At 39.2% G+C, this 11,387-nt stretch overlaps 3 protein-coding genes across 3 annotated transcripts; all 3 read right to left on the reverse strand.

Annotated features, from left to right (window-relative positions):
* Positions 1-92: 92 nt before the first annotated feature.
* Positions 93-3,590, reverse strand: LOC147918445 (uncharacterized). Its single transcript, XM_087505801.1, has one exon. The coding sequence runs from the start codon at positions 3,588-3,590 to the stop codon at positions 93-95; it is 3,498 nt and encodes a 1,165-aa protein (XP_087361927.1).
* Positions 3,591-4,003: 413 nt separating this feature from the next.
* On the reverse strand, positions 4,004-5,389 carry LOC147918446 (uncharacterized). The gene has a single exon (XM_087505802.1). It carries the CDS (start codon positions 5,387-5,389, stop codon positions 4,004-4,006), a length of 1,386 nt encoding a protein of 461 aa, XP_087361928.1.
* Positions 5,390-7,560: 2,171 nt separating this feature from the next.
* LOC104769214 (protein SOSEKI 2) lies at positions 7,561-9,834 on the reverse strand. Its single transcript, XM_010493367.3, has 5 exons — positions 9,326-9,834; positions 9,019-9,088; positions 8,837-8,937; positions 7,987-8,737; positions 7,561-7,902 (listed from the first exon to the last, which is right to left on the reverse strand). Exons 1-5 carry the CDS (start codon positions 9,561-9,563, stop codon positions 7,785-7,787), a joined length of 1,278 nt encoding a protein of 425 aa, XP_010491669.2. The 5' UTR covers positions 9,564-9,834; the 3' UTR covers positions 7,561-7,784.
* Positions 9,835-11,387: the final 1,553 nt, after the last annotated feature.

The raw sequence follows: 11,387 nt of genomic DNA on the forward strand, positions 1-11,387 counted from the left end.
CGCACCACTCCATTCGACTTAGCTGACGCAAGGTGTATTGATACATTCTGCAAATGCACCATAACTTGGCTTATCTTATGAAGCAGTGAACGTTACTTAGGCCAAGCCTGCGGTTTTTCAAGCGCCTGAATTACTGCATCACAATCTGTCCAGACTTCAAACGATAGGATTTGTAAGATCTGTAAACTCTCCAAACACCAAAGCAAACATTGTAGTTCTGCAGCAATTCTATTCACTGTCGGTAGAAACGCATGCCGGGAATGGAACAGAACATCACCTACATGATTCCTAAGAATCCAAGCTCCCCCCGCATAGTGCTGACTACTAGCCCAAGATGCGTTAATATTACATTTCAGTATTCCAAACGCTGGTTTAGTCCACCTCTTCTGTGACATACCCCCTCGCATAATACCCACAACTGACCTTTGCTCTTGCTTCTGCAACTCATTCAGTTTTAACCATTCTTCAGCATCCGCCACCGCACCTGCAATTAACACATGATGGTCTTGCAGCTTGTTATTGAAAACCATCCCATTACGAGCCTTCCATATCTCCCATAAAATCCAAGGTATAGCAAGGCGTAGGGACGATGGTAGATCAGTATTAGTAATAAGCCTCAAACAATAACCAATGTTCTCCGAGACCGAAGTAGAGAAACCTTGGACAGGCAAAGGTAGCGCAGTAGCTGACCAAACCGTTGACGCCACAGGACAAAGGAACAGAGCATGTGACACAGTTTCGTCGGCAGATCTGCACACCTGACATATCGGATTAACTTGTAGACCATGATTCCTCATGCAGTCCGCAACTGCTATAGCACCTGAGAGGACTCTCCATAGAAACATTCTTATTTTTGGAGCTGTCTCAACTGTCCAAACCTTTTGTTTTAGTTCATTCAACACTCGTGAGCCCTCTGATTCGCCACCCGGGACCTCCATAGCTTTAGAGCTCAACCAATAACCACTCTTTACTGAGTAGTGTCCATTATTCGTATACGCCCATACCAACCTATCTTGAAGCCGCGTATCCGGGGGAAATGATCTTATTTTGATAACATCATAGGGGGGAAAAAGTTCCTGAAGAGCCTGTAGATTCCAGTCCCCTTGATTAGTGATAAGTTCAGACACTCGGAGATTCAAATTTATCATCTGCTCCTTATTACATGGTCTCCGTGGAAGCTCATCAAAAACCCACTTATCCAGCCAAACGTTGGTATCCAAACCATCACCTATGGACTTCATGAGGCCCTTTTCCAACAACTCTCTCCCAAATAATATACTTCTCCAAGCATAAGACGGTCGCGGACCAAGATTAGCCTCCATAAACGATGTCGAGGGAAAATATCTCGCTTTATACACCCGTGCCAGTAACGAAGATGGTCCATCCAGGAGGCACCAAGCTTGCTTCGCAAGAAGAGCTTGATTAAAACGGTCTATATCCCTGAATCCTAAGCCACCCTGATCCTTTGACTTACACATTTTCTCCCAAGAAACCCAATGCATCTTCTGCTTCTCCTCCACTGCATTCCACCAAAAGTTAGCCATCGCACTCGTTATCTTCTTACATTGGTGTTTCGATAGCCTAAAGCAGGACATCGCATACACCGGAAGAGCAAGCGCCACTGCTTTAAGCAAAACTTCTTTTCCCCCCAAGGACAATGTTTTCTCGAACCAACCGCGTAATCGAGATGTTAATCTATCTGTTATATACGCTAACATGTCCTTCTTGGAGCCACTAAAGCATTCAGGGAGGCCTAAGTACTTACCAGCCCCTCCCTCTTGTTCAATACCCGTAAACAAACCGATAACCCTCCTCATGTACGGATCTAACTTCTTTCCAAAGGTTATCGATGATTTTTGGAGATTTATCTCTTGACCAGACGCATCTCCATACAACCTTAAACACTGTAACAGGTTTGAGCATTCCAAAAGACTAGCACGACACAGAAATAGGCTATCATCAGCAAAAAGGAGGTGCTGGATCGAAGGACACTCCGGTGTAAGTTTCAGCCCCGTGAGTCTACCCTCTTGCTCTGCCTTGTTCATCACATGGACTAGTGCCTCCGCACAGAGAATAAAGAGAAAGGGGGACAAAGGATCCCCTTGTCTAATCCCCCTCTCTGGTTTAATGAAGCCATGTTCCTTCCCGTTAATGAGAACCGAGAAGGTAACTGAACGCACACAGCTCATAATCCAGTTAACCCATTTAATATCAAAACCAAGCCTAATAAGCAGTTCTTCAAGAAAATTCCAATCTACTCTGTCGTAGGCTTTAGACATATCTGTCTTAATGGCTAGAAATTCCTCATTACAACCTGCTTTCGTCTGAAGCGCATGGACAAATTCGTGTGCTAAAAGTATGTTATCAGTTATGAGGCGACCCGACACAAAGGCACCTTGAGTGTCTGATACTATTTTAGGCAGGAACCGCTTCAAACGCTGACATAAAACTTTAGACACTGTTTTGTATAATACAGAACACAGACTGATAGGCCTTAGGTTGGTCATGCGAGTAGGATTCTGCACCTTCGGGATTAGACATATCTGCGTAAAATTCCAATCAGATGGAAGATGACCAGATGCAAAAAACTGTTGCACCTCCTGCACCACCTGAGGTCCAACAACATCCCAATATTCCTTAAAGAATTGACTCGACATACCATCCGCCCCTGGCGTCTTCTCCCCTTTGATGCTAAAAACTGCATTCTTTATTTCCAATGCAGAAACCGGGCGAATTAGTTCTGCATTCATACTATCAGTGACACGAGGCACTATCCCATCTAGAGCTTCCATTATGGCACTAGGATTTGAGCTAGTAAACATCTTGCGGAAATATGCCACGGCCACCTCTCCTTTAGACCCCTCAGAGAACTGCTCTACACCATTTTCATCAAAAAGAGATAAAATATGATTCTGAATCCTACGCCGTTGAACACTACCGTGAAAAAACTTCGTGTTGCGGTCACCCCCCTGCAACCATTGTTCTCGACTCCTTTCCTTCCAATAAAGCTCTTCTGCTCGATAATTCTCAGCCAGTTCCCAGCGCAGATCCCGCATAAGCTGAAAGTTAGGATGTATTTTGGTACCCTCTGCATCCAGTTTCTCTCTAACCTGCTGTATCCGCACTTTGGAATTCAGATTTTGTGATCTTTTCCATCCAGAAATAGTTCTTCTACACTCCGCAATCCGACTCATCACAGATGTTTGTCCCGTAGTCACGCCTTTGTTCCAACCTGATTGAACCACCGCAGCGAAATCTGGTTTAGAGATCCATCTTTTGTTAAAAATGAACCTTCCTGATCTAGAAACATTATCATTAGCCAAGCGTAGCAGTAATGCCCTGTGATCCGAGCCAATCGTTTCCATATATTCACCCTGCACCCGTGGAAACAGCTGAAACCATGCTTCATTCCCAAGGGCTCTATCCAAACAGCACTGGATCCACATATTATTGTGTTTACCGGCCCACGACAGTCTATTACCAATACTGGAGACCTCCCGTAGGCGACAATCAAGAATCATATTTCTAAAAGGGAAAAATGATGATTCCGCCCGTGCTGGACCTCCAAGCTTCTCAGTATTACTGACCATTTCATTCAAGTCACCTATGACCAGCCATGGTGCATCTCAAGACACCCCAATGTCAACAAGTGAATCCCATACACCTTGTCTCAAACTACTTACCGGATCCCCATAGACACAAGAAACATAAAACAAAAGTGATCCAAGCTTGGCCTTCACGTCTATGATTCGGTGATCCGCACTAATAACTTCAACTTCATAAGATGGCTTCCAAAATAGAGCCAATCCTCCACTGAGCCCCACTGGATCCACTATATGCGAGTACTCGTACCCCAAACTCCTTTGTAACTTCACCACATAGTCTCTGGAATTTTTAGTTTCCAGGAGGAACAAAAAGTCCGGGAAATGTAGACGACGCATCTCCCTCAAGTAAGGAATTGTCAAGGTGCCCCCCAATCCTTGACAATTCCAACTCATAAAACTCATATTTGAACTGGCAGTTCCTCACTTGGAACCGCCTTACTTGCATCGTGTTTAGCAACCTTAGCTGATACTGGAACCTCATTACAAGCTTTCCTCTTTGACATCACTACTACATCATTCTCATCGTTAACAGGTTGATTACTTCTTCCAGTCCCCTGATCCTTTAACGTGGCCTGAGCTTTCCTCCTCCATTGACTAGGGCGTCTACGTTTCTTCTGGTATTTGGTAGTGCCGGAAGAGCCAGCAGAGAAGCTAGCTCGATGACCCCTAGCACCATGACCAGACAGAAAAGCAGAGGAGGAAACAATCGGCTGTGATTGAACAGAATTATGAGCAGGACTCATAGTTCGGTCACCGTCACCAATTGAAGAAGCTGAGTGTTCAAAGTCAAAGACCAGCCCTTTATCTTTGTCCGCATCCGCAGTAAGTCGTGTAGGAGCTTCCAACCGTAGCAAAGTCTTTTGACCTTCAATGTCACCTTCAAGATCCCAAACAGACTTACGGACTCTTTCAATACGAATCTGCTTCTCCTTAGGCTTAGCTACAGACAAGTACTGACGCATCTCGTCCAAAACCTCCTTAGCAATCTTTGGTTTACCAGTCAACACATCAATGCCCACATCATCATCAGTCAGTACCCCAAACAAGGGATCATCATTACTAATCCTCGGAACCAACCGCTGTGGAACCAACAACTGACCTTTCTCCTCCCCCGTAGCAGAAGATTGCCGGTTTGAAGGTAACAAAGGGCATCGAAGCTTGTCATGCGTCAACCGTAAACAATGATAACATCTCTTCCGGATTCTTTCATACTCAAATCCTATCTCCACAACCTCACCTGATGGAATCTTCATTTCTTTCCTATTCTTCAGAGGCTTGTTAATATCAAACAAAACCCTAACTCTCACATATCCCCTACTTAGAGGCTTCAATGGATCAAAAGCAATATCCGTGACACGACCAATGTGTCCTGCAATTTCCTTTATCGTGTCCACAGGTATGTGCCGAATACGCACCCATATTGGTAACACCTTGAGAAAATCACTCGGCGGATTCTCTACCCATCTCTCAAGCGTCAGACTCCAGTCATTAAAAGTCCAAGCTCCAGACTGCAGCACCAGAGAAAGATCTGCCTCAGAATCAAAGATGAATTGGAACTTGTCATTGGGCAAAGCGATCCCACGGACTCTGTTATAGACCCTCCAAACCCTTGGCATCTTGTGGATCAAACTTGACATCTTTTGATTCTCCGGACACAGTAGCTTGCCAATAATACTACAAGTATTCCTTACACTCGAGACGAACTTCGCATGGTCCTGAAGCACAATCGGCTGGTCGTCCTCGAGCGACATCTCCTTCAAAGCTTTATCTAAAGCATACTCCATCACCCACTCTGAAAAAAAGTTCTCACTAAACACTCGCGCTTCCTCACCTTGTCCAGCACTTCACAATGAAAGACGGCGGCCGCAAACGAAGAACTAGGTCAAGAACTTTCCAGTAACCTTCCAAGAATACACCGTAAAAACAGAGAAAGAATCAATCAAATCCGGCGAAAATAAAAGATTTTCCCGGTAACTCAATCTTTTCCTAAGATATGAAACCCTCTAAATGGAAAAGCGTTTCCTAAGCCCACCTTTTGGGTTTTTCGCTTGTTGTTCGTCAGTTTTATTAATTGTATATTAATTTAATTTAGTTTTTAACTAAGATCTGATACTTAGGTATTAAAAAAATTGAAGCAAGATGTATGAATAAAAAAAAAACCTATATCCACAAGTTTTTGCAAATTCGAATCCTAATTATATATTTCCAGAAATTAGATAGATGTGTTTTTTTATTTGCATTCCTGGAAAGAAAAAAAAAAGTGATTCATGTATTCTGGTTTTCTTCACATAAGTAATTTTTTTCCATTGCATGCAGAAGTAAAAGCTTTTGTTTAGGCTATGCGGTACATGATTGGTCATAATTATCACGAAGTGGTTTTTTATACAGATTTGGTGAAGATGGTGTTTTCCCCTCAAGACTGGCCGGTCTTCAAAATTTACCTCGACGATATCAAAATAAACATGGAGGACTTTTCTTCTTTCTCTTTATCTTTTATTTCCAGAAATGCTAATGTAAATGCGGATTTTTTGATACGCCAAGCGCGTACATCGCTACATTATGTTTTGTTTGTAAACGCTTTTCCTTTGTATTGGCTTATATGAGCTGATTTTTTTGTTGTGAAAAAAAAAAATATATATAGTTTTTATACTATGAATATGCGTTTTAGTTTTCTCCACATGGGTAATTTATAGTATAATAAATTATGCATTGATATGTATTTAAATTATAATTATGTTTTTGGTACTATTGATCCGTCGCCTCTTCAAATTAAAGAAGAATCTCTATTGACAAACTATATATTTTCCCTCATTGTAGAGAGATATCTAAACCTCCTGAGGAGAGATCCTTTTCTCCATCACCTTTGAACTCTTCAAATCGAAATCTTAAATTTGTTCTCTTTATTGCTATTGAACTCTTCCAGTTCTCCAAAACTAAAATTTGGCAGTTAGTATCAATTAACCCGGAAGGTTTGATATCGTTAATATGCTTAAAGTCATGTGGTTCTTCTCTTTGATATGTGTTAAAGGTAATTTTTTTTTCTTATTAGGAGCTCAGTATTTGTAACATTTTATCTTCTCATGAAGTTAACTAGGATGTTTAATTTCTTTTTAATTAAATGCATTATTACCACAGAAACATAGTTACATTAGCCATTAGGCCATTAGCTATCACAAAATACATATTTTTTGCTAAACTTAATTAATTCTTATTACCACCAATATAGTTACTAAATATATAATCAGTTTTATGGCTGATACATGTTCTTTAGCCAATTTTCTTGTTCTTCGTATAGCTAGTGGATCCGGTATAATATTTTTCATGATAAGAATGCTAATTATAAGAGCTCTTGTTCATTATCTATTACGCTTTTGGTAAGACCCTAGTTCAGGCCAATAATTAGGATTCATGAAACAAAAGGTAAAAAACATTCCATAGTACCATATAAAACTAAGTACTGACCAGATGATATTCATGGACTTGGTAATTAATTGCATATCGAATCCGAGAAATGAAGCACTCATAACGGTTGAGTATGTTTGACTTGTTGAGATGTTTTACTGAAATTATTTTTAATTCAATTCTTAATCAGAATAAGCTGATACTTTACTTATAGATATATAATGGAAAAATGTTGGTAGAAAAAAAAAAAAGCGAAAGGTTTGGTAACCCTATGGAACGTTCCTTAGCCTATGATTTGTCAAATATAAAAACCTTACTACTAACAAAATAGTGGCAGAGAAAATACGATATCTCTCTTAATGCGAAAAAGCACTTCTACGAATCGATGGGTGAATGTACGGCATCGTTTATATCCAATCATCCCACCTCCTTTTTCTATTCTGGATATGTCATTTTATCTTTTTTATTTAAGGCATCTCTATGTTTTAAAGTTTAATTTCAATCTCACAATACGACAACATAATATCAGCACTCTAGTAGATTTAGATTCCCATAAGATTAAACTGAATTTTTCCATTTTCCACTTGCTTTTCAACAACTAGTCAGATAAAGTGGAGAAAATATATTTCCGATAATACATAAAAAAACAGCAACATCTAGTCATTAAAATTCAATACCGCTTACCAAATTTACTGCATCTATCTTTAGCAGTAAAGTACTAAAATACTACTCCCATAATAATCATTCGTTACTCCTCTATATCAAATTTTTCTTTTTTTACTTCTTGATTTGCTTCGACGATGACATTAAACACGTTCTCGGTATACATTTCACCTTCACCATCGATCTTTCTTCTTTCTTTTTCGTTTCATCAGCCATTTCCACGATCTTTGATCTGTTTTCAAATATTTTAAAGTTTTAGTCAGTTCACAAGTTTTTTTTTTTGGTTGACTCGGTGTGTATTGTACTAAGTACTAACCTTTCCTCTTTGAACGAATTGGATCGTCTCAGCGATGGTTCAACCGTGACTCGTTCCTGACTCACCGACTCAACAATGCTCCCGCTGAAATACTCTTTATCCTCCGCCTGAGGATTCCCGAACCTTGGATTCTCCGACATGAACCTTATCATCTCACGTTCGTCGTCCACGACGGTCTTCTTCACAATGTTCTTGCACAGAACTCCTTTTCGAAGGCTCTCTTCCTTTTGTCTCGGATTCATCACACCCGGTGCGTAGTACTTGGTGGCCATGTGCCCGCACGAGATCATCTGCAGCCAAATAGACGCACGACCTGATCCGGGTTCCACCGGATCCCCGTCTTCGACGACCCGCGTCGAAACGTCGAGCCGACGACGCGGCTGCTCCAACACCGGGTTAGAACGACGTAACTCGGACGAGTCAGAACGTACTTGCGAATCTTGTTCTGTCTTCTTGCTCAAGTTCTGTTTTTGTTCGGTGGATTCGATTGTCTCAGTTGAAACGCCTCGGGAACAGCGAGATTGAGGCGTAGTGGAAGATGTATAACTCGTTTTCTCTTCGTAAAGTTCGTAGTCTCCGTCTTCTTCTTCTTCTTCTTCTTCTTCATCTTCTTGCTCTGCTCTGACGTAAAGCTCTGACTCATCATCAAACGACGTTGTTCTGTTTTGAGGTTTGGGTTTTGACCTGAGAAGTCGACTTTTTGGAGCTTCTTGAATTGGACCAGACAATGCATGTACTTCTTGAAATTTGTCTATAAAATTTAAAACAACAAGATAAATCTCAATTTTGCATAACCACAAATTTTATAACTAGTATGATATGTTTTCAGATTTTTTTTTTAAAACGTTACCGGCGATTTCAGATCCTTTCAACACATACTCAGCACAATCCGATGGGTAAATCACATCGTTTGCAGCTAAGTCGTTCCACACGAATCCATTTTTATAGCTCCTGATGAAAAATATCGATATAATTTGTTGCGTATTTATTTGATTAACATGTAACAGATGTGCTTCAGTTTTAAAACGTTACCTTTTACATGACCAAGCATATTGTGATGTCATGCACTTCCCCCTTAGAACCGTAAGCCGGTTCATCACATCTTCATTATAAAAAATAAAAATAAACTTGATTAACATAAAAATGATATGAAAACACTAACCTATGATCCAAAAACCGGTTATATATACAAAACACTAATCAGAGCAAAACAAAAAATCGAAACTTTAGCATAAATTGAGATCAAAACACTAATCAGAGCAAAACCCATGGACAATGAAACAGAGTATAGTGATCTCTCTCTTTGAGAGTTTGAGTTTTTTTTTTGGGGGTAATTTACCTCTTAACCGGAGAGGCTGGTTAACCGGAGAAATGACTTCAATGAAGTGAGGGTGTTCGAGATGGCCATTTCTAGTGAGGTAATAAACAACTTGGACTCTTCTGAAAATGGGTTTCTTTGTCTTGACCTCTTCTTCTAATTCTTCTTCATCTTGATGCTGAAGATTCAAAGACCTTATTATCCTCTCTGGACTTTTGTTGTTCTCTCTGCTTCCTCTTCTGCGTCTTAAGGCTTCCATCTTTTGTGTCTATGTCCGGACAAGAGATGAGAATTATTAAACCCACAGAACTGTTCTTTATATACAAAAAAAGATAAGGGAATGTGTATTTTTATCTCTCTGTGTGGAAGTGAATTTGGCCTCTTTCTGAGACAACAGAACTGGCATAAGAGATGAGCCAAACCAGAACTGAAAACGACTTGGCTTTAGTTTCTTCTACCTGATGGGTACAATGGGATAATAACCCGGTCCAGTCTTTATCTATCCAGCTCTGATTTTGTCTTGATATTTTGGATTTAAATCGGATTCAACCGTTTACGTTTTAAATCCAACCAAAACCAAAACGTATGCAACACAAGTGTATAATTTAATTTTAATACAAAGTTACAAACTTCTTTTTCCCCAAAATTGAAAACCCAAACCAAACCGGAAAAAATGAATACGCAATTCACTACATTATGTGTTTGTCTTTCTATGGACTAAAACCGTTCCAAGCCTTCGGTTCGGCCTTGATAGATTTAGACCAGATTGGTCCCCATGCCTGCTTTTTACGCACCATGCACCAAACTGAATTATACAATATACTAAGATTTGGTTGAGCAATTGACTTGTCATGATTATTATCCTTCGATTCTCGAATATTTTAATTAACCACATTTAATTTGTATCGTGTTACCCAAATTTGGATAAAAAGATATAAAGCTAAAGATGTTTCAGAGAAGACGATGAGTCAAGATCATTGTGCTTCAAAATGGAAGTTTTGACTTTTAATGACTTTTAACCACAGCTCAAGTCTTTCAAAGACAAAAAAGAGCTCCAGAATCTAGGTAAAAAACACTAAAGAGAACACGTGAGGGTCGTTTACTGCTTCTGTGTTCTGTACTCTTCCTACTACAATACATCCGTTAGAAAACAGACCAATATGACATATCAATACAAAGAGTAAAAATTTAATGGACGGTTTCGAAATATCTCTTTCAAATTATTCGAACTTTTTATATGTATTCTTTAGTCATTCGGTGAAATCACGTTAACAAGATGAAAACACTTCTATTTTCTAACTGTTAGGCTAATCTTATGTTAGAACACCTCAAACAAAAGCTGCACTTGATGTAAAAACATTTTTTCTGAATAAATTTTACATTTTATTAAAAAAAACAAAAAATTCACGGTAACATCAACACTTAAAACGGGCCTGAATCCTGATTAATCGTTCCTTAATAAAACTAACTAGTTGGAAAAGGGTAAATTTGGGAGGTGGTAAAAACAGAGAATGTGGATGCATGGAGGAGTAGCCCATATACTTAACTTCCTCACCAGCCACCAAACATAACAACGCCATTTTCTAAATAGTTGTGTCAGCTTTTTATGACCTCTGAATAATCTTATAATAAATTGTGAATTCATAGAAGAAACAATATTAAAAAATAAGGAGGAAACGTACAAATGAACATTAAATTTATGAAAATGACTGAATAATTCTTCTTAATTTCGAAAATATTTGAAAGATCATCATTGATCTATAGAAACTCAATAATAAATACTATGAATACTGCATGATAAGCATCGCTCTTCTCTATAATAATACAAAAAACGTAAAATACATGTATGCGTTTGGGTATCAAAATGTGTGTGTGTTTGTTCTTTTTTTTTTGTTGATAAAAAAATAGTTTCACAATTTTTTATGTCAACATAATGATCCGTATCTCTAAACGCAATGATGATTTGGATATACACATGAGAGTGTATTGGATTGAAGTAGTTGCTGTAACCTTTAATATTGGTCTTATACTACTACATAAGAATTTTGAGTTGAAGAGATAGTAAAGTGCCTAGTATTTTAGT

This window comes from Camelina sativa, chromosome 20, assembly GCF_030686135.1.
Source record: "Camelina sativa cultivar CO46 ecotype springtype chromosome 20, ASM3068613v1".
Taxonomy (NCBI): Eukaryota; Viridiplantae; Streptophyta; class Magnoliopsida; order Brassicales; family Brassicaceae; genus Camelina; species Camelina sativa.

What these genes read in the sequence shown, in the direction of transcription:
- LOC104769214 (XM_010493367.3), bottom strand. Translation starts at nt 9,563, where the DNA reads ATGGAAGCCTTAAGACGCAGAAGAGGAAGCAGAGAGAACAACAAAAGT. An exon ending in GAAAGGATCTGAAATCGCCG is followed by an intron (nt 8,738 to 8,836) that starts GTAACGTTTTAA and finishes TAAATTTTATAG; the next exon opens with ACAAATTTCAAGAAGTACAT. An exon ending in AATTCGTTCAAAGAGGAAAG is followed by an intron (nt 7,903 to 7,986) that starts GTTAGTACTTAG and finishes ATTTGAAAACAG; the next exon opens with ATCAAAGATCGTGGAAATGG.
- LOC147918445 (XM_087505801.1), bottom strand. Translation starts at nt 3,590, where the DNA reads ATGGTCAGTAATACTGAGAAGCTTGGAGGTCCAGCACGGGCGGAATCA.
- LOC147918446 (XM_087505802.1), bottom strand. Translation starts at nt 5,389, where the DNA reads ATGGAGTATGCTTTAGATAAAGCTTTGAAGGAGATGTCGCTCGAGGAC.